Source organism: Raphanus sativus, chromosome 9 (genome assembly GCF_000801105.2).
Source record: "Raphanus sativus cultivar WK10039 chromosome 9, ASM80110v3, whole genome shotgun sequence".
Classification (NCBI taxonomy): Eukaryota; Viridiplantae; Streptophyta; class Magnoliopsida; order Brassicales; family Brassicaceae; genus Raphanus; species Raphanus sativus.
The window spans coordinates 7,460,349-7,486,045 of NC_079519.1; the positions used below are offsets into that span (position 1 = coordinate 7,460,349).

Sequence of the window (25,697 nt, forward strand, 5' to 3'; positions counted from 1 at the left end):
TAAAAATGGGCCTTATCGCTCTAGGCTCATTAGTAAAAGGCTTTTTAAAATGTTAAGGCCCAAACAAAAGTTCGAGGTCAGGTATAAATAAATATTATCGTCATACCGAAAACCCTAAAGCTACGCTTTTGTTTTAGCTAGTTGTTGCAGCCGTCAGGAGCAGAGAAGCGAATCAGCTATGGGTAATCTCCTCGGAGCTTTCTATAGCATTACTGAGAAATAAAATCGTTGGAATTTTTGAGACATTTGGATGTGTTTGTTGATCTTCAGGCAAAGTTCACGGGTCACTGGCGCGTGCCGGTAAGGTGAGAGGGCAGACTCCGAAGGTAGCGAAGCAAGATAAGAAGAAGAAACCCAGAGGACGTGCTCACAAGCGTCTTCAGCACAATCGCCGTTTCGTTACCGCCGGTAATTGAAATGATTGAACTTTTGGGACATTAACACTCTTTTAACATTGTTCAGTTTAGCTCTTAATTAGGTTTTATTTGTAATAATCACAGAAATATTTGAGTTGGACGAATATTTATTATACTTGTGTTAGATGTTTTTAGGTGTTAGCTCTTTGATTAGCAGATAATCTCGGATTGGTTAATATACTCGAGTGCTTAGTTGCAACACTGAAGTTTTAATATATACATTGATTTTATGTGTTCTGTAATTGATCTTTTTGCAGTTGTTGGTTTCGGTAAGAAGAGAGGACCCAACTCTTCCGAGAAGTAGAAGGATAAATTTGCTTGAAAGAAACTCTTTCTTCTTTGCTATTTTGAATCCTTCGGGATGTTTTCTTTGTTTGTTTTAAGTCATGTTTCTCTGGAACTTGTGTTGTAACTCTATGCAATGAAATAGGACCGTTTACTTTTCCATCTGATTCTCAATTTGAATCCCAAAAGATACTTTTACCTCAAGTTAACTATAAAATAACCATAATCTTTTGAATTTATGTCTTTTCTTACATTTAAACACTATTTACCTACAAAGGGTTTTGCCAAGAAACATAGATTTATATCCAAGAAACTATGTGATTTAGTCACGCCTACCAGAAGGTAGGTTGCTTCAAAGTTCGTCATGAAAGCCTTTGGGTGATTTAGATCCTCTAGATTCCTTGTCTTTAAGGTACTGTACGGCCATGGACGCATGGATTGCAGCGCCGTACGGAAGCGCATCCTCGTTGACTCTATAGAGCGACGAATGAGCCGAGGCATAACTTTTGGTCTCGTCTTGCATTCCAAGGAAAGCGAAATGGCCAGGGATTGCTTGCGCAAAGTACGAGAAGTCTTCTCCTCCCATAATAGCTGATGCTTCCTCAAAAGAATCTTCACCCAACAAATCTCTGACCATGTTCTTGAACTGCTTGTATAAGCCGACGTCGTTCACAGTCGGTGGGAGTGGTTCTTTGCCGTTTGGTGTTAGATTCACGGATGCGTTGCACCTGTGAACTGTTGCTTGCTTGGTAATAACCTGGAACCGAAGGATGAAATAACAGTGGGTTTGGTTTACATAGAAAGAAGTAATGATAATAGTGTCAATCTTGAATCACATTACCTCTTTGACTCTTTGCTGAAGCTGAGAGAAACCGGTGAAGGCCCGGAGAGTTCCTCCTATTGTAACTGAATCAGGGATGACATTGAAGGCATTGCCTCCGTTAACCTTAGAAACTGTAACCACCTACAGAAGCAATTCGCTAATGAGCTGCATTACAAGAAAAGCCTAGGCCATGTACAGGAAAGGTTACCTTCGAATCCAGAGGATCGGTTTCACGTGAAACCAAATGCTGAAGACTGACAACTACGCTTGAAGCTGCAATAACTGGGTCCACTGTATGTTGTGGGATGGCAGCATGACCTCCTTTCCCGGTGATTACAGCTTCAAAGAACCCAGAACCAGCGAGCATGGAACCGGGACGTGAAGCAGCTTTGCCAAGGGGAACACGGTTGGTAAAATGAATCCCGAAAATGGCTTCGACATGCTTCAAAGCTCCTTCTTCAATCATCTTCTTGGCTCCCGCCAAACCTTCTTCAGCTGGCTGGAAGACAAGCACCACAGTGCCCTACCAAACAAAAGCTTTAAGCAAAAGGCCAATGTGTAAAGAGTGAGTGTGTACATAAAAAAAAACCTGCAAAACGTGGCGATGTTCTTGAAGAAGCTTGGCAGCACCAAGAAGCATAGCAACATGGCCGTCGTGTCCACAAGCGTGCATTTTACCAGCAACTTTGCTCTTATGCTCCCACTCAACACCTTCCTGAATTTCAAGAAATCAATTCAGATATGCTATTACAATACTTCTTATCATCACGTGACTAGTATGGACCATTTTAATGGAACCAGGATACCCTATATAATTCAAAAAAAAGAATACTCCTTATCATCACTGCCTTAGAGATTATAATATACACAAAAACGTTTTCGAATCAACACGATAGTAGACCTGCATAGATAACGCGTCCATGTCAGCTCTCAGCGCGACGAACGGCGGTTCTCCGGTGCCGATATAACCAATAACGCCGGTGACAGCGACGGGGTACCTGTACTTGACTCCGATGAGGTCCAGCTCTGATCGGACGAGTTTACTGGTCTCGAATTCCTCGTAACCTAGCTCCGGATTCTCGTGGATTTTCCTTCTGATTCTCACCATCCAATCGAAAACCTCCTGGCTCTTGGCGAGTTCGAGGAACTTCTTCGGGAACTGAGACGCATCTCCGGTGGATTGCGAAGATTCAGATGAAACGCGAAGTAGAAAGAGAAGTTGGGAAGTCAAAGTGAAGAGCAAAAGGTTGTTGAGAATAGCCATGTGAGGTAGTAGAAGAAGACAGCGACTTCTGATTTAACTGTTGACGACGCCACTCGATCAATGTAGATGGAGGAGACTATGATACTAATGGGCCTCATATTTTAAATTAAAGCCCTTTAACATTATTTTTATTCACTGGAATCATCTGTAGTGGAATACTAGTATAGTGGATCTTGTTTTTAGACTTAGATCAACTACAAGAAAAATAGTAGTAGTTTGGACACTTGTGAATTATAACATCAGGATAACGATTTAGTTTAGTAAAATTAAAATGTAGTAACACATTTCGTCACTTCCACATATTTAGTTTCTAGCTGAAAAGCTATTACACACGTTATTCAGATTTAAATAATACTTTCTCAAGACAGATTCCGAAGATGCCACATGTGCACAATTAGAGTCGGTTTTAAGCATAGTCAGATCAAACATTCATCTTGGTTCCTAAATTTTCTAAAAAAAAAAATTTTCTTTTTTTTTAATAAAGACTTGTCTATTTAAAATGCAAAAAAACAAAATGTTACAAGCAAGGAGCTAGTGGGCCAAGTGGCCCATACACATTAAAAAGCCCAATCTGATTACATCATGAAGTTGAAACGGATGAGTCAATCGATACCACCAAAGCGATTACTGATTTGAGAACCATAGTTGCAGGAGATCAGAGGAGAGTGACGGGTTTTCCAGACGAAAAGAAGCAAGCTTCCTCCTGATGGTGCGATCAATTTCCGAGATGATCGAGTTTGGAGATCGTGACGTGTTCCGGTGGAGTCAGTTGTTCCTCTCCGACCAGATGAAATAGATTGTCCCTTGCCACGCGAGAAGTAGAAGTTTCCTTGAGTGTTTGTTGCCTCTATAAGCTTGGAGATCCCGTAGAGTTCCTTCCCAGTCCCTAGTTGGTGAGAAACCACAGCGGCGCGCTATTTCAGTCCATACATCCCAAGAGAAGCCACAGTCAAAGAAGAGATGAGCTCGGGTCTCAGGGCAGGAGTTGCACAGTAGGCAGTGATCATCTGTCTGGAGTCCCCAACGAAGGATACGATCCCTAGTAGGGCTGCGATTTAGTACCATTAACCAGGTTCTGACCTTATGCTTGGGTATACCACTGCTGAACCAGACTTCTTTGTGCCAGGTGACCGATGGTTCCGTGTTGCACAAGCGATCATACATCTTTCTGGTTGAGTAGTTGGACTCCGATTTGCCCTCAGGTGACCAGAGTAGTTCATCGGCGTGATCGTTGATCTGAAGCGATGTGAGGAAGGAGTAGATTTGAACCTGTTTCTCCGATCTTGCTGGTGGCAGGATCCAGTGGTCAGTGTCCCATAGATCCGCTAGCGTGGATGAGGAACTGATTCCCATTGATACGGTGTTCTCTTCTCTCAAGTAGTCCCTGATCTTTCCAAAGGGAGACCAATTCGATGTCCAGAAGTAAGTGGTCTCACCATTGCCCACCACATGCTTGATGAAGTTGTAAGCATTATCCCTTAGTAGTAGGAGCTTGTTAGCTAACCAAGAGTTTTTCTGTTTCGTGTTAATGACCCAGAAATTGCTCGGGTCCCCATCCAAGACTTCTGTTATGTACCAGTTGGACCATATCGAATGTTGTTTAAAGAAAAGGATCCAGACTAGCTTGAGAACAGAGGCTATGTTCCAAATCCCCAGCTTTCGTAATCCAAGCCCGCCCTGCTCGCGTGGAGTTGTGATATTTTCCCATGATACCTTTGCTGTTGTTGGTCCCTCAGTTTTACCCTTCCAAAGAAACTTGCCACAGATGGAGTCTATCTCGTCAATACAGGCTTGGGGTAGGATAAACGCACAAGACCAAAAGTTGGTAATTCCAGCAATCACCGTGGAGAGTAATTGGAATCTGCCAGCAAGAGAAAGCGACTTCGCTGTCCAGGTGTGTAACCTGGACTTGATTGAGAGGAGAAGGGGAGCGCAGTGGAGCATAGTGAGCTTCTTGGTGCCGAGAGGGACTCCTAAATATCTCACCGGGAGTAGGCCAAGAGACAAATCAGTAGCATTTTTTAGCTGATCCAATTCATGAGGCTTCAATCCTGCCGCAAAGAGAGATGTTTTTTCCATGCTGATTCCAAGACCCGATCGCGCCTCAAAGTCACGAAGAACCCCCAAGATGTTGTTTACCGAGTGCGCAGAGCCATCTGAAAAAATTAGGAGGTCATCTGCAAAAGAAAGGTGTGTTAGTTCTGTTCTTTTGCATTTGGAATGGTAGCTGAATTTTCCGTCCTTTGCTGCCTTATTTAGGGAATGAGAGAGGCAGTTCATAGCTAGGACGAAAAGGTACGGGGAGAGGGGATCTCCCTGTCTCAAGCCCCTTGATCCCTTGAAATAGCCGTGAGACGATCCGTTGAAACCCAGAGAGAAAGTAGCTGAGCAAACGCAAGCCTCTATCCATCGGATCAAAAGTTTCGGGACAGAGATACTTCTCAGGCACTGGAAGATGAATTCCCATCGGATTGTATCAAACGCCTTTGTGATGTCCACTTTAATGGTAACCCTCGGTGTCCCACCTTCCTTGTGGTATCCTTGAACTACCTCCGATGCAAGTAGTGTGTTTTCTATTAGCAGGCGACCTTGAACGAAAGCGTTTGATTGGGGAGAATCACCTCAGGTAAGATTACTTTGAGGCGTTTAACCAATATTTTTGAGATTGCTTTGTAAGTTGTGTTGCAACAACTGATCGGCCTGTAGTCTGTGATCTTTGAAGCTCCTGGCCGCTTGGGAACTAGGGTGAGGAGAGTTGCATTGGTGGAGGAGGGGAGGAATCCTAATATGAAGAAGTTTTGAATTGAGTTTGTTGTTTCCTCTCCAACAAGTGACCAAGCAGCTTTGAAAAATGATGATGTGAATCCGTCGGGACCAGGCGCTTTGTTGGGATTTAGTTTGAGCAAAGTGCGTGTGATCTCCAAGCTGTCTGGCAAAATAGCTAGTTGTTGTTGCTGGGCGGCGGAACATCTAAATGGGAGGAGATCAAGGAACCACTGGAAAGGCGACACCAGCTGGGGCAAGGACTCCGGAGAGAGGACACTCTGGAAATGCGCCAGAGCAATTTCACACAGCTCTACTGAATCAGTTACAAGGAGACCGCATGGGAGCTGTAGAGAGCGGATGGAGTTGTAGGAGTTACGGGAAGCCGCGACTCTCATGAAGAATAGAGTGTTCTGATCACCAAGCCGCAACCAATTTATCCTCGATTTTTGCTTGAAAAAAGCTTCCTCTACCCCTCTCAAGAACGTCCAGTGAGATAGTAAGTCCCTTTCTGCTTGAAAATTTTCTTCAGTAGCTTCATTCAAACATTTAACCTGCACATCTTTCAACAAACTGTTAGTAGAAAGCACTCTCTTTTGGATATCTGAATAATTTTCTCTCGCAAGTGTTTTTAACGCTCTTTTTAGTGATTTGATTTTAAAACCCAAGGTTGAAAGATTTGTCGCAATTCTTCCACTCTGAATCCATGAACTCTCAACCACTTGCAGGAATGAAGGGTGCTGGGCTAGGAAGTTTTGGAACTTGAAAGGTCTAGTACCGGCTTGGGGGAGAGGGCTGGCTAAATCAATGAGGCAAGGGGAATGGTCAGAAAACTCATGGGCTAAGAAGGAGGCTACACTGTGGGGGAAAGTTTCAAGCCACATGTCATTGATAAGCGCACGGTCAAGCTTCTTTGTTACAGGTGAAGAGGGGCACTTGTTTGTCCATGTGTGATCGCAACCTTGAAATCTAAGATCAGAGACACCTATCTGGTTTAGGTTGTCCCTCAGCTCCAGCATATCAGGTGTGAGGTGGTCCACCGTAGATGACGAGTTCTCTTGGTGGTGCAGTATTTGGTTTAGATCACCTCCAATCAACCAGCTTTTGTTTTCGAGGAATAAGGTTGTCTGCACCTCCAACAAGTCATCCCATAGAGTTTTCCTTTCCTTTCTCAGATTTGAGGCATACACGGCAGTGAAGGTGAACTTTTTCCCACCTGGAAGGGAGACATTGCACGTCAATGATTGGCGGGTTTGGTGCAGCACCTCCACTCTCGCCGGGAATTTCCAGATGATGATTATTCTCCCATCAAAATCAGTATCGTGGTTCGAAACATAGCTCCATCCGGGACAGAGACGACTCATCATAGAGGGTAGATTGGGTTCCTTTATGTGTGTTTCCAAAAGGGCTCCTAATAGTGGCTTATGAGTAGCTAGCCAATTACAAAAAGGTCTGAACTTGTCCTGCTCATTAATACCGCGGACGTTCCAAAAAAAGATGTTTGTACACATGGTTAAGATTGGGGTTGAGTCTCACCAGAAGGGGAAGACTCGGGATTAGGTGCTACAGGAGGAGTTTGGGGAGACAGAACAGGGATAGGGGAGGTATCAAGGGTAGGGCTGATGACATGGAAGGGGTTTAAGGAAAGAATAGATGGTGATTTGGCAGGGGGATCGCTGGTTGAGATATGGATAGGACGGTCTTTGAAAACAGCTGGGAGGACAAGGATTAGAGTTTCAGGTTCACCATCGGAACAAACAAAGCTGGGATCTTTAGGTTGAGGAGAGGTATCTATTTCCATTGAGCCTTGGTCAGAGCCAGCATCAATCGGAGGGGTTAAGGAGGGAGGGGAGATGGAGGATGAGGGAGCTTCACCGGAAACGGTGGGAGGAAGGGGGGTTGAGGTAGGGTGGGTTTAGGTTGAGAAGAGCTAAGGGGAGGAGGAGAAAAAGGTGTGACAGAGGAGGGGATAGTTGAGGTAGACGGATGCGATATTTGCCTATTGACCAGAGTCCAATCCGCAGGGCCTTTTGGGCAGTTGTTCATTAGGTGGCCAGTAGCACGACAAGAGAAACAGAATTTATTGGCTGGGGGTGGTTTCTTTGATGATTGGGAGGGAGAAGGTTGGTTTCGGGGACCGGAATTTTTGAGGTTTAGCAGGGGGCGGTGGCTTTTGCTTTGGAATAGGGGAGAGGGCGGAGGGAGCAGGGGGCAGTGGCGTTGGATGTGGCCAACCTCCTTGCAGTGAGCACAAGAGGGAGGGATCCAAGGGTATTCGACTTCGACCGTGACAAACGTACCATTCATCCTTCCAACTTCCACTTTCGAAGGGAGGGGGACAGTAGTATCTATTTCCACCTTAACATGAGCAACACTGATGCTAGAAAGGCTTAGGGTCCAGTCATCAGTTTCTTTCGGTTCACCTATTTGACCTGCAATATGACTCAAGCCTGCATCATATATGAGGTCGAAGGGGACGCCTTTAAGGTGAGCCCAAAGCTGTATCTTCTGAAGTGATGGGGTAAAGTCTTCAGTGTGAGCAGATCGCTGAAATGCATAGAACATGGAGGTATCAACGTATCAGTAGCGCTTCTGAAGAACTTTTTCTCTAATGAACTCATTCGGGAGCCTCACCAACACAGAGTTTGACTGGGGGAGCATATGAATTTCCAGGTGTTTTCCCTTGCCCCATAAGTAGTTCAAGACGTTTTGAATGAGGCTGTAGGCTGGGATCCTACCAAAAAACCGGCAGACAAGGAAATCCTTGTGTAGTTCGGCGCCTTTTTGGTAGACTTCATTAGGAATGATAACGCGAGGAATCCCTTCAGAAGATAAGAATTTTGGAGAGAGTCGGCGAAGGGATCTGTCAATGGTGGTTTTTGTTTTCGTGGCGTAGGAAGGCTTTGGGGGGAGATCAGTAGTGGGGGGAGGAGGGGCAGTTTGGGAGGGGGTAGGGGGTGATGAGGCATGGTTTAACGGAAGAGGGAGGATACCCAATCCAGTGGGAAGGGTAGGAGGAACAGAGTTGAGAGTCGGGAGAGGGGGTTTTTTGGTGGGCTCACATTTACTGTAGCCAATCCAGATCTCGGTTTTGGAACAGTAGAGGAGGAAGGGAGATGAAAGAAGCCAACAGATCGGCAGTAGATGGTGCTGAAGTTGCAGCTCCGGAGGAGGAGACAGGCACTGCAGCCACAGAGGTAGTAGGGGGGGAGGGGATAGGAGGAGAGGGAACAGTAGGATTAGGGAAGGAGCGATAGAAACGTAGTTTTTTTGGTGGTTTCTGGCCACCTGAGAGAGGAGAAGGGAGAGGAGGAAATTGGAGAGGATCAGGCGGGTCTGGGGGATCGGGGATGGGCGGCGAGTGGCTGAGATTGCCGACCGGAATCGATGGATTCAAGGGAGAAGAGAGCGTAACAGTCAACCAGGGGTTTTCCATTTTAAAGCTGCTCAATTTTCTAAAAAAATATTATACGTAAGTTAGGTTGTACAGTTTCCAAATCCTCTCAAATTTTTTTATTTACTAATATTAATCTAAAAATGTTTTATGTCTTCAAATCTCAATCCCAGTCTTGTGCACAATCTATCGCTATACATATTTATTTACTCAAAGACTTTTCTGTAGAGTCTATGATCTCGGTACAAAAGACTATTTGTGAGAATTGAATAGAAAACATAGTTGTTTGAATCCAAGTAAAGTCTCTAGCACTAGTAGCCGATATGAGACCGACTAATATTATACAATTGTTTTTTTTTACATATATAAAAAAAGAAGAATAATATACAATTGTTCTAAAAGGTCAGAATCTGGGAGTAGACTAAATTCTACATTACTCTTTGCATTGAAGTACTCCAATGAACTTGGATCATAACAGGCTGAGCCAAGTCTATTGCAGTTTGGTTTCCGCACTATGCAAAACAATAATCTTCACTCTTGATACAATAGAGACACTATGAAACTTGATGATCAAGACTTATTTTGGCATTTGAATTTTCAGGGGAGTCTATCGCAATCTTCATAAAAAAAATTGTATATTTGGTATTCACATTTTCCAGGACAGTGTATGGTATTGGCGGTAACGTTGACGGTTAGGCTTATAACTACACACTCCGCTGCCTTGACTTGCATGTAAACAAATTATGTTTTTGAGATCTCCATCATATTCCGGCTGCCTCACATTCTACTTAGGTTGTATCTCTTCAATTCATGGTTTAGGGCAATGACAAAATGTATTATAAATCAAACAAAAGTCGGGAAATGATAAAAATCTCAACATTTAAACCAAGAAAAAAAAAAAGATAACTTCGTACATTCATAATCATATGATATGGTGGAAGGTGCAAAAAAGGTTACAAAACTAAACATCTAAAAGACACCAAAAAACATTGCGTTTGCCAAACAGAGAGGCGAAATCGTCAGAATAAACAATTATTTCACTTTCGCATGAAACAATATCGTTTCAGGAATATATATATATATGCTTCGGAAGTTTCTTTAAACAAAGCTTTCTTGACGTTCACTTAGTGATCTCTTTAGTCACCGGAGGAATATCAACAACTCCATCACAGTTTCCACCGTCAAGAGTTGGCTTCTCCGGCATCTCTTTCTTCTCCTCAGCAGCTACATCCTTAGGGCCCAAGAAACTTGGCTGATTCGTAGAAGACAACAGCCTTGCCCACATTCTATCCGTAATCACCACATTGTTCTGTTTCTCTGTTATCCTCTGCAACAACAACATCCACATTCTATCAGGTCTTTGACAGGATTATTACATTGCAACATCCATGGTCAAAACTCAGGATTGAAAGCCAAAAAAAAAAGGCATTTGATACGTGTCAACTTACGTAGAAAGGAATGTATGTTTGTCTTCCATGGACAAGACCACTAGTGTAGCCAGTGTAACCAGCCATTGCACCATGAACCGCGCTCTGAGCTAGAAGTGTACAGTATACATTGTCTGATGCATTGCTTGGAACAGCCCGGATCATGTATGTAGGATCTACAAACAAAAAAAAATGGATTTAAAAGAAACGACTTCCAAAAAAAAATTGAAAAATGGGAGAAAGCGTTATGAATTTTGTTACCTATGTATTTGAGATTCATCACCATATTAATCTTCTTAAAATAATCCTATCACCAGAGTAAAAAAAACAAGAAGTAAAAACACTGTGATGAGTTCTCTGAAATGGCATAAAGAATTCTTTTTGTAATTTTTTTTGTTTACCTTGATGCTTTGTGATAGCCATAAGCCGACATCTTTAAGAAGCTTGTTACCAGAGGCGTCAGTGCTAGATTCCATGCTTTTGGACATCAGCTCTTGCCCTGCTCCTTCAGCAAGAACAATCACCATGTGACCATTCTCCTTGATCCGTTTCTCTATGAACTCCAGGAGCCCACCTTCTCCTTCCAGGTAAAATGGCGACTCCGGAATCAAACAGCAATCGACATCTCTGCTAGCTAATGTAGCATACATCGCTATGAATCCTGTAGTACACCATCCAATAGCAGCCTTTAATTCAGTAACAACAGCTCGAAAGGTTTTTCAAAGCAAAACATACAAAGAAGATAAAAAAACTTACCACTGTAGCGACCCATAAGCTTGACAAAACCGATACCATTCTCATTACTCTCAGCTTCAACATGTGCTGCGTTGATGGCTCGCTGAGCCTCCTCCACAGCAGTATCAAACCCAAAAGACTTATCTATCACCGGTATATCGTTATCGATCGTTTTCGGGATTCCAACCACAGCAACTTTAAGTCCACGCCTTCTAATTTCCTACATGTTTCTTATATAAATCTAAGTTTTAAACTATTCATTGTTAAGAACTTATATTAGTGGCGTTACCTCAAATATAACCGAAGCTCCTCTCTGTGTTCCATCTCCACCAATGATGTAAACCTGATTGATTCCTCGGTCTTGGATGCTATCAACAATCTTCGTTGTATCATGTCCACCTCGTGAGGTTCCCAGGATCGTTCCTCCGCGTTTATGGATGTCGTTCACGACTTTGGAGTTTAAGGGGATAGTGTTCTTGGCGTAGAATCCCCTGTATCCGCCCTGTAACAAAAATGAGGATCATTAGGACAATAGTCAAGCCAAAAACTGAAAACTGTAAAAAATGAAAGAGATTTCATTAAAACTTACATCGATTCCAAGGATTCTCTTTACTCCGTACATGCACGATAAGCTGCTAACGATTTCTCTAATCACGGTGTTGAGACCAGGACAGAGACCTCCACATGTAACGATGCAAGCATGGACTTCGTCTGACTCAAAGTAAACCTTTTGGCGTGGACCAGCGCGTCTGAAATGGACTCCTCTTGGACCATCCTTGTGGACTACAATCTGAATAAACCAAAAGGAAACAAAAAAAAAAATAAACATAATCATCTAACAATTCAAGGAGAGGGAAGAAAAAAAGGATTAAGCTTGATGATGTTTATTTACCTTCTCAGGGACACTATCATCCGCATCAACAAAGTACTGCCTGATAAAACCAAAAAACGAAAACATCCTATTAACCAACCTTTTAGACAAATGGCAAACGTCTGAAGAGCGTTGGTTGAAAGATACTTACTTAACAACAGAGTAAGCTGGGTTGTCTTGTAATGGATTTGGGTAAGTCTGCAAACAACATAAACCACGAAACAGATCAAAAACATTAAAAAGGTTCCACCTTTGTCAATAAACGCCAACAGATTCTAGATCTTTCAAACATTTCAAATCAGACTAGGAAACAATCAGAGATCAACAAAACGTACAGGAAGATCAGGAAGGTAATCAACGAGATGAGGAACGTCCTGTAGTATATAACCACCAGGACCGTTGACGATCTTCGGCTTGTTACTTTTAGGACTAGACATAACGAACGATCAAATCAGACAGAAACTACTTTGAAACGAAGGAGGAAAAATGAGAGAGAGAGAGAGGTTGAATCAAAAAACAAGTCAATCCTATAAAAGAGAGCCCGTTTTTGAAGGAGTGGTAAGATAGTGAGAGACCCAATAAAGACGAAGAACTTTCTCCCTCTTTTTTTTTAGATGGGGAATTTAATCGAACAGGTGGTAGGCATCAACGATTTATACTTAAATTAAGAAAAGACAAGAAAACAACGAAAGAGAATATAATATACATACACATATATACATGTGTATGTATACGCACTTCCCTACATGATTCTCGGGTATATATATGAAAATAATGGTGGAAGAAAAGAAAATAAAAGAACGTTGAAACTTGGAGAAGATGATTCGTATTATTCTACGATCATTTTAACTTTCCGTTTATTGATTTGGGCCTTGGGTAACAAGTAATTTATAAATTATTGTTTTTAATGTTTTGGACCTTTTGGTCAAAAGAAAATGATTATTTTGAAATGATTTTTACCTCTATTTCGGTGTTTCCTTTCAATTTTTTAAAAATGCATTTCCTTTCAGATTTTTTTTTTTTTTTTTTTGCTAAAATTTGGCTCCTTTCAGATTTTTACGTATCATATTTCATATCTTGAACAATATTCCGATGTTTAAATAATTATAACCAAAAACAAAGGATCTCTTGAAAGATATAGAAAGACAAGTCCAATTTGTGCGTCGGTTATATCAATTTTATGTGTTTGTATTTTTTTTAATAGTTCTTTTTCTTAATCTATTTGCTGGTTGCGAAGAGAGAATATGGTTTTAATATTTTCAAAATGCACAATGAGAGTTGACAAAAAGCCTATATAAGTGCATAATGCTATCAGATGACATACTTGCTTATTCGTTTTTATCATAAAATATTTTATTTTTGGAAACAACTCGCGTCGTGTTAAGTAAAGCTAATACACGTGTAATCGCCTGATTCTTCGAGTGTTCTGGAATTGACGAGAGCAGCCAATCATATCTGTTGATCGACGGTCAAGGAAAATAATGCAAGTTAGACGGTAGATCGATGTAGAGCATTATAATTTGTTTAATGATCTGACGTGACACGTGAGTTAGAATTAGAAACGAAAACAAAATTAAATGGGCTATTGCGAAAGGAGCATTAATTAAAGGATGACATATGGGCCACGATAAGGTCCATGAAGCAGATTTCAATGCCCACTTTCCAAAGTTGAAACATGCGTACGAATCAATTAAGTCTGGACTGAGATTAGGGATGGTAATTGGGTTCCCCCGTCCCGAACCGCTGCGGATTTGGTTTCTGGCGGTACACAGCGGACCTGTCCTGCGGAATGCGGTCTTCAAACTAGCTACCCAATCCCGTATCGTAAAATATGCAGGTTTTCGCAGGCCGTCCCGCAGGACATCGAATATTACACTGCTTACTTCTACATGCATAAACAAACATAGACAAGAATTGAGTTTGAGCTTACACATGATCGAACATACTCTTACAAGATCAATACATTAAGCTTATACAAAACAAATGTTTTTATTATCATTTATGTTGGTTTGAAGAAGCTCCACCGATGCAGATCAGAGACGTTTGGGAGACCATCATCGACCCTGAAACCACCATCAACGGAGCTCTCTCTCTCTCTCTCTCTCTCTCTCTCTCTCTCTCTCTCTCTCTCTCTCTCTCTCTCTCTCTCTCTCTCTCTCTCTCTCTCTCTCTCTCTCTCTCTCTCTCTCTCTCTCTCTCTCTCTCTCAGGTGAAACAAAAATGAAGATTTAGGGATTGTGGGTCTTCAAAATCTCGCGGTTTAACCCATCCTGCTTTTGGCCCGTCCCGCTTTGAGTCCATCCCGCTTTAAGTCCGTCCCGCGAGGCCCGTAATTTTGCGGGTTTATCAAATGGAGGTCCAATCCCGCCATACAGTAAGTCTTTACAGGGTAGGCCCGCGGTCCAGGTCCTTGATTGCCATCCCTAACTGAGATGTTCAGAAAAAATAGTCATGGACTTTGATAGACACATTTAACAAAAGTATGATATGAAAAACAAATCGGAAGGCACAATGAGAAATAGTAATTTTGTTGCTTCATGATTGCGTATTATTTATGTGTTTTCATATCAAATTAATAAATCAATTACTTTGTTAAAAAAAATGTTCTTTTTTTTTTGTTTCACAAAAAAAAGTTCTTAAATAGCTAAGAATTCATGCTCGTCTGTCAGATTGCTTGCGGAAATTCTACTTCTTTTTCTTTTTCCCTTTCCGGAAAGAAGAATAAAAATTTGAAATCTAATCAGTTTCCCTTTAGAGAAGCTTACATAAAGAGAGGAATATACATACATAGATACATAAACTCTCACTGTCACAAATTTACATGTATATTTATGTATTGGGACAGCCTATACAATATTCTCGTGTATGTATGCTAGAAAGTGAAAGTAAAGGTGACAACGAAGGATGAAAAAACGAACGTTGAAACCACTGAGAACTAGTTTCATTCATTCTTTTGGCCAATAGTCAATTTATAAAAGCATAAGTTGAAAAATGCCAAGTGTGATTGAAATGTTTAATTAAAATCGTATAATGTTTGGTGGATTTATTAATTTTTAGTCCTTTGATGATCAACTATGAATTTTGAATATCTGGTAGATGGTCGATCAGGTGACATATCATTGTTGATGTATATATTATCTACGACACACCACTTCATGCATAGCTATGTTACATTTAATAAGTCTTTTTCCGATAATATTTTCATACAATAACACCGAAGACATTATTTGGAACAGCGTACGATAAAAAATTACGATATGAGAACCGGAAACGTAATCAAAATCTATTAAAGTGATGGGGGGAGTACATGTGCTTTCAGAGAAGATTAAATTTATAAACGAAATAATCTTAACTAATCTTATTGAACTACAGCTAATAAATAGTTTTATTCATGTCTCGCGGATAACTCTAGCGGATTTTTTCTTTCTTCTTCTTTTTTCTTTCTCTTTTACAAAGGGAAGCAAAATGTGAAACCTAATAATCATAATATCAAATAAATCATAACCGTTGTATATGTTGTTCAAACAAATCTGCGGATAGGCCCCATCTCCCGACATTATCATTGGACCCACGTTAGTGTGGGAAATCCAAAGAACCCAAAACTAATTACCTCCTATATATATACAGTATATCAAATAACGTGACGAAAGTTAAAAAAAAAAAAAGATTCGTAAAACATGTGTTTGCCTTATAATCCAAAGAGATTATCCTTAAATGCTTTTTCCTATGTTCTTTATCTGCATTCTTTAGATTATAGTATTTTTTTATATAACATGCTGTTTTGTTAATTAATCCGTAATTAAGCTCAAAAGTTGGTCACGTCAAATGATTTAATCAATTAACTAATCAAAATGTCCTAAATCAAACTTAACTTAGACACTAAAACGAGATGGAATCTCCGAAGGTCCCCTATTCATCAAAATCTCTTTCGTTTATTGTTCTGATACAGAAAATATAGGAATTCTCAAGCAGAATATTATGAGAAACAAGTACATCCTTTTGTGTACGATGGTAGAGATTGTAGAAAATAGCGATTTTTAAAAATAGAATGTTGAAAACATAATTACATCGTAATCAGTTCATAAAATGTTATTTTATTCGCAATATCCTCAATTTATATTGTTTGCGCAAAAGCTACTATGCATATATATACCGCTGTAGAATGTATATATACGTACACTTTACGTATTAATTAAGAAAATGGAAATAAAAACAGAAATAAATACATAAATAGGTATGGTCAAGTCATTGAAGACTCGCAGACGACAAGACAGAGTAAAATTAGGGTTTAACCTTTTCAGTCTCAACTCCTTTTATTCCTTTACTCTTCTTCTTCCTCTTTCTTCTTCTTTTCTTTATCTACTTGACATAGATTTTTCCAGTACTTAAAGTCGTATCCACATGTGTTTCTGTGTCTCTTCTGCAACCAAAAAGAAATAGTTATAATAATTAAACTTTGTTCAAATCATAAATATACTCTTTCTTTTTTTTTTTTGGTGCAAATGTTAAATAAATAAATAAATATACTCTTTCAATAAGCTGTTCATATAAAAACCTATATTATAATCTCGATCTAGTTATATATATTGAGATCACTCCCGTCTTTATCAAATTCTTCTTCTTCTCTTCCACTTTTAGTTCAGTCGATCTGATATAACTCGGGTACCTTTGATATTTGTTTTTCACTTTTTGGGTCATGTTTTAAAAAAATAAAAATCTGAGATCATTAATTAATCTCCAGCTCTACATGTTAAGATCAATCTCAGCTGATCAGATGTCTTTCTCTTTCCATTTTTAGTTTCAGTAGATCTCGTGTAAATCTGGTCATCTGGATATATATTTACTATTTTGTAACTGTTATGAGTTGAATATTTATTTATATGCGTGTGTTTTTATTCTTCAAGCAATGTATTGAGTCGAAGCTCTATTTTTGATGAACTTGCAGATCAATCTCTCGTACTGAATTAGATCAATCATCTTAGCTTTCGACCACGGAAATGAAGAACACATGTAACCTCATAGATTCAAAGCTAGAAGAACATCATTATCTCTGCGGATCAAAGCATTGTCCTGGATGTGGCCGCATGATTCAAGCTGCTACAAAACCAGTAATATTCCTATTCCATAACACGTATACTCATCAGAAACCAGAAATATAAATAAAAGATATTCTCTTTAACTTTTTTATTTCTTTAACTGTGCTCTTCATGATTTATCCTCTTTCCTTTTTCTCTCTCTTCTTTTTCAGAATTGGTTTGGACTGCCGGCGGGAGTGAAATTTGATCCGACGGATCAAGAACTTGTTGAGCATTTAGAAGCAAAAGTGAAGGGAAAAGAAGAAAACAATAAATGGTTTCCGTCTCATCCACTTATAGATGAGTTCATCCCAACCATTGATGGAGAAGATGGGATCTGTTACACTCACCCACAGAAGCTTCCAGGTTCAGTTATCTTTTTGATGCAACAAAGTTTAGAAGTTATATTAAAACAAAGTGCAGAAGTTTGATCTGTATGTATGATCAGCACAAAACAGTATGAACTGATTTGATATTTATATACTTTAGAGGTGACATATATTTCTTGTACTATAAATCAATCTAGAATCACTACTCCTTTAGTTCTTAGGCTTCTTTTTATGTTTTGTTTTTGTTTAACACAAAGCTTTACTTTATTTTGTCAACAGCCTTAATTTTCAATAAAACTATGAATTAATTTTGAAATTCATTTTATTGATATATATAGTATATTCCTAATCATTCTTAACTATTACTATGGAATTTATGGATTTTTCTCATGTTCTCCGTGTTATATATGATATATAAAAATAAATTTCCTTCTGGTATTTTTGCTAAATATATAGATTTTAAATAATTAATTGAAAAGCATAAATATTTCTTTGAAACATCTACATTGAACATGGTTAAAAAACTTTCAAAAGAAAAGGTATTCTGAAATAAAATAATGTGATACATTTTAACTAATTTTAAATTATCAACATAGGTGATCTAATTTAATGAGCCTTGCAGATTAATTTTCTTATAACTTCTGAGTTATTCATATTATAAATACATGAAGAAAAATATGTATATATATTGCAATGAATGTGCAAGTGGTCTCGTATAAGGCTCTTGGATAATGTTTGGTAACCTAATAAGTTTTTTTTTTTGCAAAGATTTTTCAAAAGTAAACTAATAAGTTTGGAAAGAAATTCCACATTATTCGTAGTAACTTGTTACTCTCACATTAGTTCTCCAGACTTCTAACTGACTTGAATTTAAATATTTCATGTTTTTATATTAGGGGTAACAAAAGATGGTTTAAGCAAACACTTCTTCCACAAACCATCAAGAGCTTACACAACCGGAACAAGAAAAAGACGCAAAATAATCCAAACGGATCACGACTCCGAGTTAACCGGATCACCATCCGAAACGAGATGGCACAAAACCGGCAAAACAAGACCGGTTATGATAAACGGACGACAAAGAGGGTGCAAGAAGATACTAGTACTTTACACAAACTTCGGCAAGAATCGACGACCAGAAAAAACAAACTGGGTGATGCATCAATATCATCTAGGGATTAACGAAGAAGAAAGAGAAGGAGAGCTTGTAGTCTCCAAGATCTTTTATCAGACACAACCTAGACAATGTGTTGGTAATATTAATTGGTCGGAACATAAAGTTAGTTCCAAGGACTTGATAGGAATTGGTGCCGGAGACGAGATATGCGGCGTTGCTGCCGCCTTGCAGAGTCTTGGCTCCGGTGATGTCGTTTCCAGGGTTAATACGAATCCCTTTACAAGAGCCTTCGGTGAGGTATATGATATATCATGTATATTTATTCTCCAATGCTCAAGTTTTACGTAAAAAAATAGAGATATCTTGTGGTGTTTTAATGCGCAGCAGTGAGAGTTTAACAACATTTTGTGTGTGTGTGGTAATTAACATGTGTATATAATTAAGGGGACAGCCGAAGCTTCGAAGGGAAGAGAAAACCAGCGTGTGGCCGGCACGTGTGAGGAAGTACATGATGGGGTCATAAGATCATCATCATCAACATCATATCATATGATCCATGATCATAATCAACATCATCAAATCGGAGAAATAAGAGAATTTCACATACCATCTTCGTCATCGTATCAACATGAAACGATCTTCAATATCACAAGTAATGCGCCATTTCAGGTAAAGTTCCAGTTACTTTAAAATTTTACGGTGATGAAACCCAAAATTAAATTCCAAATATGTTTCGTATGTATTACTCTAACTTGCATGGATAAACATAGTATAGTGTTTCTTGTCTTTCTTGGGTAAACATGTTAAGAAGTTTTTCTTGTCTTCTTGGACATTTAATCATGACAAATTATTTAAATAAAAGCTAATGATTTTGGATATACAGGCTCATGCAAAAAGAAAATCATGCAGTATATCACAAACTCAATCTTGTTCATATGGTATAAAAGTAAATTATCTTGCAAAAGTAACACGTAAAGTATACATGAGTAGTAAAAATGTATATATAATATATATAATATATATAGCACATAATTTTAAACCACCACATACGTATGCAATCTTTAAATTGCTATATTGTCATTGGTGAGATGTGAATAGTTTCTTTTTGTTATAAAGTAATGTTTTTCAAAAAACTATTATAAAGTAATGTTACTTGGTATCTTTTTCTTTTTTTTTTTTAATAATGACAGCAGCAGCAATTAAGGGGTCGATCATGTGGTTCGGGATTAGAAGACTTAATCATGGGTTGCACATCTACTTGCACAGAAGAGGTAAGTTTCTATTAAAAAAAGTAAATTTGATATACTTGCACATCTACATACTTTTTGTAATATGCCATGTGATCGTTGATACATGTTTGGCATACTACAAAAAAATGCCACTTACAAAAGTGTAAACTTGCAGGAAAATTCAGAAGCAATTCCACAGCAAAGTGCAGACTGGTTAACGTTTCCACCCTTCTGGTAAGACCGTGTTTATTAAAATGATGGATATTAACATATATCGTAAGTAGAACTATATTACAAACAATTGTTAATCAACGAGAGGTCAATCATGTAACTGTCTTTTCTTTCTTGGGGAGAATTGAGACAATGGATAGATAAATTAACCATTAGACCGGTCACAACTTCGCAGGAGCCAAACCGAGTCAGATAGTCAGAATCGGAGATTTTAACCGAACCAAAAGGAAGCAGAGAAGTCTTGCAAACAATGGCCATAGCTGCTGGAAATGCTGAGAGCTTATAATCTCTGCCATTGATTTAACTTACGGCATCAGAGGTTTCTAGAGTTTGTAGCCTTTTAAATTCCTCAACAACCTATACCAAATATGACAATCTTTCAGAAACAAACAGCCTAGACTTTGTATTAAAGAAACACACAAGTAGATCATGTTTTTTTTTGTAAGCTTTATGATCTGTCTCATTACCTTCCTCTGCGAAGGATGAAGCAAAACCCGCGGTCTTATTGAGCGGACATGTTCAAAAGCTGCAGTTACGGTCATACTCTTGTGCTCAATCTAAAGAGAAACAGCGAGAGCAAACTCCTTAACAAACCAACAAACCTCTAAGCTGATTAAATCCATAAGAAAATGAGTTACCAGATAGCAGAGAACAACGGTAGTACTTCTTCCACGGCCAGCTTTGCAATGGACGTAAGTGGTTTTACCGAGCAAAGCATTCTCTGTTTACATGAAAGAGAATGGAAAATGATAAGCAACAGACAAAAGGTAAAAAAAAAAATTAAAGAGAGCACAAACATTATTTACTCACTGTGAATGAAGTCAACAGCTTGGGTTATGTCTGCAATGGAAGGAGCAAAGAGGTAATCTCGTGTTGGTATCACTAGATGCTCCATTTCATAAGCCTAAAAACAAAAATCTGCAACCATCAAACACTCCACAAATAGACAAAAAAAAAAGATTTAGAAACACGAGATTGGGGGGAAGTTGTTGACCAACATTGTACAAAGAAGATGGAACCAAAGTCTCAAAAGGTTCATTAAGAGTGATTACACCACCAACGCCTAGTTGCTTTAGTCGTGGAACGTCCTTACGAAATGGAACCGCTCCCATCAGAAGATACTACATTAAAAGAAAAAAAAAAATTTCTCCATAACCAAACAAAAGTACTGAGAAATAATATTTAATGACAAACAAAAAGGAAACCTCGTCGATTTGATCCCACCAACGAAACTGAGACTGGAGTTTAAAGCGGAGGAGGTTGTACATAAGAGTCGGGTAGAACAGGATCCGACCACCCGCTCCGATTAAAGCTCTCTTTGCTTTGTCACCCTTAAAACCTATACCTTTCTTCTTCTTCTTGTGATTTTTCGAAACGACTTTGTTTTTGGATGATCGCTGCGTCTCGTCATCTTCCTCCGTTTCATCGATCATCGCCGGAATTCAAAGTCAAAACTAGAAAGAACAAAGTGTTCTTCAACGTCAGACGTATTTACAAAACCACCCTCCACGCGAGTTGACATATTAAGGCCCATTTGCGTAAATTACGAAGTATTGGGCCTATAGAAGGAGAGATCTGACATATTAAGACCCATTTTACTAACAACATACCGGCACGTGTCGTTCACGGTATCTCTCTCTCTCTCTCTCTCTCTGTATATATATTTGCGTACATGCCACTGCTGCTACACTTCGACGCTATCTCTAGAACATTCCGATTAAGCACTGAAGAAGCAGAGCCGAGGAAGAAGATGTCGTGGCAGACTTATGTTGACGATCACTTGATGTGCGACGTCGAAGGCAGCCGCCTCACCGCCGCCGCAATTCTCGGTCAAGACGGTAGCGTCTGGGCTCAGAGCGCTAATTTCCCTCAGGTTAGGGTTTACTTATACTTCATCACCCAGAGCTCATTCTTATTAGCTACGCGCGCGTTTGATTATTCCAGACTTTGATGTTTCTAGTTCGATCTGTGTTAGATACCTCTATCCCCTTTCTGGGCCCTCTTGATATACGTTATCGTGATTTTGGTTGTCTGGTTCATATGGTGTTTGATTTAGGAGAAGAAGTTCGAATTCACAAGTTTATAGCTTTTTTTCTTTCTAAGCACAAAGTTTTTGACTTCGGAACTGGGCAAGTGTTTGAGCTTTGTTTCTTGATTCACATGTTCATGGGGTTTTATGTGAGTGAAGTGTTCACTGGTATTAGTGTTGATTATCTGGTTTGTAGTTTGCATTACCTTTTAGTGTTGGCTTTTGTTTTAGTTGAAGCCTGAGGAGATCACTGGCATCAACAACGATTTTGCGGAGCCTGGAACGCTTGCCCCAACGGGATTGTTCATCGGTGGCACAAAGTACATGGTCATCCAAGGAGAGCCTAATGCTGTCATTCGTGGGAAGAAGGTAACTTTACTTTTTGTTTCCATGAATCTTTTCTTTTTCTCCCAAAACAGTTTAGTTTTATGAACCAGTGCTACTTTTTGGTTTACATTGCAGGGAGCTGGTGGTGTTACCATCAAGAAGACCACCCAAGCCTTGGTCTTTGGTATCTATGAAGAACCAATGACTCCTGGACAGTGCAATATGGTTGTTGAGAGGCTCGGTGACTACCTTATTGAATCAGGGCTCTGAAATCCAAGCTGTTTGCTATGCTCCATGTTGTCTCAATTCTGAGAGGAAAACTATTTATATATCAAATGTGATCAATCACTTTATGTCCAACTGTGTATTACCTACCATGTGATGGATCTTGGGGTTGTTTGATTATAATACAATATGGTATTGTCTTCATTTGTGGTTGACTTAAAAGTTTTTAGTGAATGAAAGTGTGGTACCATAACTTGTTTGGTGTTTTATGATTGGTTGAGATTGAAATTTTTGTGAATTGGAACAAAGATAGATTCAGATCACATAATCATAGATTGCATTACACATTTTCCGATAAAATGTCTATACAAACAAATTCCACTTCAGGAAGATGGACAAAATCTTAGATGGTAACAATTCCTAGACCAAACCAAATCTTACATTTTCTTACTATTGCTACATTCCCGCTAGAACAATGACTCACTTCTCTTTCAGATTCTGGGTTACAATGCCAGCAAATTCATAGTTTGCAAACTGAACAACAAAGAGATCACGAGCCAGAGACTCAAAATCCACACTAGAGACTCGTTTCCATGTGAAGTTGAAGCAGAGGAACTCAATGCAGATGCATTCCTTGCCTTGGTGTTGTTCCTGTAGAAATTTTTAAAGAACATGAGTAAGAATGTGTATGCATTGTTTGCAAATCTAAAAACAAAGTTTCTCTTTAGTGACATACCCTCCTGCGGTTATATATATGCATTTGTCATAACCTGCAACAACATTAAACCAGATTTAACGTTAAACCAAGACTGTTGATTCGTGATTCTGCAGAAACGAACTTTTGTTTAACTTACTAGGGTCTTTGTTGACCTTAACACCAACTCCTCCAAAGCTACAAGCAACATCCGTACCTCCGTTCTGCTGGAAGTAGCTATTGAACACAAAAGAAGCATGAGAAACCAAAGTATCCGGCTGGAAACAAGGCTGGCTCGGTTGAATAGCCGTGCAATCAACGTTCCCAGGACCACACGCCCAGTCCAGAGCACCTCTCAGCTCTATCTCCGAAGCTTTAGAAGAAGCGATGCACCAGCTCTCACTCCTCCCTCTCGAGTTCCCACCGCTCGAATTCGACCTAAACCCGCCGTTCTTCCCCGTGAAATCCAGCTGGTAAACACTCGTCTGGTCGGGATAGAACAGCCCCCAGTTCCTCTCCGAGTCCAAACCAGTTTTCCTGTTCTCGTTGAACAACGAGAATATATAAACGTCCACGGCCTCTCCTGGCTTTGAAGGTGTGCCTTGGTTTGTAACCGCGTGGCGTATAATGTTAGCGTTATACGTCTCCGCGTTGTCAGGAGACGCAGCACCTTTCTCCTTTGGCGAGCCTTTGGTCGGCCATCCGGTCTCGGTGACCATGATCTTGATCGTCCTGAAGTTTAGAGCTGTGAGCGCGTAATAGAGCGCGTCTACTTGAGCGTCGAACATGTTCTTGTAGAGCAAACCGGTGTTGGGATCAATCACTTCGGAGGAGGACTCGAACAGAACGTAGTCCAAAGACACGTTGCTGGGGGAATCTCTGTAAGCGTAGTAAGGATAGAGATCGACCATGAAGGGAGACTGATTCTCCGCCAAGAACTCGAGCATGGGTCTCAAGAAATACGCGTAGCTGCTGTTGAAGGCTCCGGCTGAAGGAGGGAAAGATCTAGAGAGGACGCCGAGGGAGAGAGTCGTGGAGACTTTGATCCTTCTGCTCAAGCCGACTTTCTTGAGAGCGGTTAACACGTTCTGCATCGCCGGGACGACGAGAGACGAGGCGTTGGTGGTGTGTGGATCGTCGGTGGATTCGGCTCCGACTGTTATGTGAGTGATCTTGGTGGTTGGATAGAATGGCAAGACGCTGTTCTTTAGCCACGTGTCTGCGTTTGATTGGGATTGGGTGAAAGGTTTGAGGTCGGAGTTTGGGACTCCGATAATGAGCTCGATGGTTGTGTTGGCGAATGCTTTGAGGACTTGGGAGTTGTAGTCGTAGATTCTGACGTATTTGATGTTGTGCTGTTTTATCAGCTGGACTACTTTTGATGGTGTCGGGAGATCGTCGGCGCTTCTTCCGTAACATACTCCGACCTTGCCACCGTGGCAACAGTCTGCCAGGAAATAAAAAAACAATCGTGGAAAGTAAAGACAGAGTCAACTGATTTTTTTTTCTCCGACCAAATTTGTATTTGAGACTCGATTAACGAATGTTCCAAGAACTGCAATTGTGTACAAAAGCTGCTCAAGGTTTTACAGTAGATGGCAAGAAAATAATGGAATCTATCAATTTTTTTTTTTTACTTAATGTGAATCGAAGCTCTGGAAACTAATGAACATGTAGCAGAACAAGTATTATAAAGTTCAATGAAGTGGAGAATCATTTGGTTCAATGGCTAAGTGAATAGTAGAGGGAGAGAGAGAGGCAAACCCAGAAGCAGAAGCAGGAGAGAAATGGAGAAGATGAGCTTCCCCATTGGTGAACAAATGCACAATCTTGCTTCCTTTCCTCGAAACAAGGAAGCTTCTTCTTCTTCTTCTTCGAGCTTCTTCTATCTTTTGTGAATAAAGTTTAGTTTAAAGCTTTTTCTCTCTCTACAAATAGCTGTCTCTCTCTCTCCGCCGAGAGTAGAAAACTAAGTTAAGTTTTTTTTCTATATTGTTTTTTTCTTGTCAGAAGATGAACTCTGGTCGGAAACAAAACCGGGCCCCAGGCTGTAAAATAAACTCGATTTGATAGAGTTCTCTCGAATCCGCTTAGCTTAGCTTTGAGAGTATTCCACAACTTTTTTGTTTCTCTCCCCCATTATTTGTGTATTCTCAAAAAACAACCCCATTATAAAGCAAAACCGGTCCCTTATGACCCAGAAAGAAAAAGAGACCGGTCCCATGTACAATTTATGTTTTATACGCTCTCGAAATAAGATGATAAATTCGATCATAAATATATGCTTATCTTGCAGAAAAATATTCCATAAATGTAAGATTACAACTAACTTTTCTTTCGATTTCCAAAAAAAAAAAAAAAAAAAAGCAAATACATCAATTATTCACCAGCTATCCAACATACCGGGCGGAGATAACCGATGAAGTGGCATAGGGAATTATTTCGACCGTCTTCACACCAATG

At 39.8% G+C, this 25,697-nt stretch overlaps 8 protein-coding genes across 10 annotated transcripts; 3 read left to right on the forward strand and 5 right to left on the reverse strand.

The window, feature by feature from the left end:
- The first annotated feature begins 69 nt into the window (after positions 1–69).
- LOC108828581 (40S ribosomal protein S30) lies at positions 70–861 on the forward strand. The gene is made up of 3 exons (XM_018602318.2): positions 70–182; positions 271–408; positions 674–861. The coding sequence occupies exons 1-3, from the start codon at positions 179–181 to the stop codon at positions 718–720; spliced, it is 189 nt and encodes a 62-aa protein (XP_018457820.1). The 5' UTR covers positions 70–178; the 3' UTR covers positions 721–861.
- Positions 862–881: 20 nt separating this feature from the next.
- LOC108828580 (IAA-amino acid hydrolase ILR1-like 2) lies at positions 882–2,825 on the reverse strand. Its single transcript, XM_018602317.2, has 5 exons — positions 2,426–2,825; positions 2,114–2,239; positions 1,733–2,047; positions 1,543–1,665; positions 882–1,458 (listed from the first exon to the last, which is right to left on the reverse strand). The coding sequence occupies exons 1-5, from the start codon at positions 2,786–2,788 to the stop codon at positions 1,054–1,056; spliced, it is 1,332 nt and encodes a 443-aa protein (XP_018457819.2). The 5' UTR covers positions 2,789–2,825; the 3' UTR covers positions 882–1,053.
- Positions 2,826–7,387: 4,562 nt separating this feature from the next.
- Positions 7,388–8,987, reverse strand: LOC130500009 (uncharacterized). Its single transcript, XM_056994696.1, has 3 exons — positions 8,620–8,987; positions 8,186–8,285; positions 7,388–8,098 (listed from the first exon to the last, which is right to left on the reverse strand). Exons 1-3 carry the CDS (start codon positions 8,985–8,987, stop codon positions 7,388–7,390), a joined length of 1,179 nt encoding a protein of 392 aa, XP_056850676.1.
- An 820-nt stretch (positions 8,988–9,807) lies between these two features.
- On the reverse strand, positions 9,808–12,812 carry LOC108823438 (ATP-dependent 6-phosphofructokinase 7). The gene is made up of 10 exons (XM_018596639.2): positions 12,314–12,812; positions 12,130–12,176; positions 12,000–12,039; positions 11,697–11,897; positions 11,397–11,609; positions 11,129–11,327; positions 10,774–11,033; positions 10,634–10,679; positions 10,394–10,548; positions 9,808–10,272 (listed from the first exon to the last, which is right to left on the reverse strand). The coding sequence occupies exons 1-10, from the start codon at positions 12,413–12,415 to the stop codon at positions 10,066–10,068; spliced, it is 1,470 nt and encodes a 489-aa protein (XP_018452141.1). The 5' UTR covers positions 12,416–12,812; the 3' UTR covers positions 9,808–10,065.
- A 3,435-nt stretch (positions 12,813–16,247) lies between these two features.
- LOC108827814 (NAC domain-containing protein 75) lies at positions 16,248–20,408 on the forward strand. 3 transcript variants are annotated; one of them, XM_018601307.2, is made up of 8 exons: positions 16,248–16,640; positions 16,924–17,086; positions 17,227–17,419; positions 18,279–18,796; positions 18,944–19,168; positions 19,690–19,770; positions 19,904–19,962; positions 20,135–20,408. In XM_018601307.2, the coding sequence occupies exons 2-8, from the start codon at positions 16,976–16,978 to the stop codon at positions 20,172–20,174; spliced, it is 1,227 nt and encodes a 408-aa protein (XP_018456809.2). In that variant the 5' UTR covers positions 16,248–16,640; positions 16,924–16,975; the 3' UTR covers positions 20,175–20,408. The 3 variants fall into 3 exon arrangements, with proteins under 3 accessions (XP_018456809.2, XP_018456811.2, XP_056849993.1); XM_018601309.2 differs by having other exon boundaries at positions 19,693–19,770; XM_056994013.1 differs by having other exon boundaries at positions 16,248–17,086.
- On the reverse strand, positions 19,920–21,447 carry LOC108827816 (phosphatidylglycerophosphate phosphatase PTPMT2). Its single transcript, XM_018601310.2, has 6 exons — positions 21,165–21,447; positions 20,958–21,080; positions 20,770–20,863; positions 20,598–20,680; positions 20,427–20,516; positions 19,920–20,316 (listed from the first exon to the last, which is right to left on the reverse strand). Exons 1-6 carry the CDS (start codon positions 21,390–21,392, stop codon positions 20,260–20,262), a joined length of 675 nt encoding a protein of 224 aa, XP_018456812.2. The 5' UTR covers positions 21,393–21,447; the 3' UTR covers positions 19,920–20,259.
- Positions 21,448–21,636: 189 nt separating this feature from the next.
- On the forward strand, positions 21,637–22,744 carry LOC108827817 (profilin-3). Its single transcript, XM_018601311.2, has 3 exons — positions 21,637–21,832; positions 22,220–22,357; positions 22,451–22,744. The coding sequence occupies exons 1-3, from the start codon at positions 21,710–21,712 to the stop codon at positions 22,583–22,585; spliced, it is 396 nt and encodes a 131-aa protein (XP_018456813.1). The 5' UTR covers positions 21,637–21,709; the 3' UTR covers positions 22,586–22,744.
- Positions 22,745–22,860: 116 nt separating this feature from the next.
- Positions 22,861–25,271, reverse strand: LOC108827813 (glucan endo-1,3-beta-glucosidase 13). The gene is made up of 4 exons (XM_018601306.2): positions 24,999–25,271; positions 23,395–24,681; positions 23,277–23,310; positions 22,861–23,191 (listed from the first exon to the last, which is right to left on the reverse strand). Exons 1-4 carry the CDS (start codon positions 25,042–25,044, stop codon positions 23,044–23,046), a joined length of 1,515 nt encoding a protein of 504 aa, XP_018456808.1. The 5' UTR covers positions 25,045–25,271; the 3' UTR covers positions 22,861–23,043.
- Between the last annotated feature and the right edge of the window lie 426 nt (positions 25,272–25,697).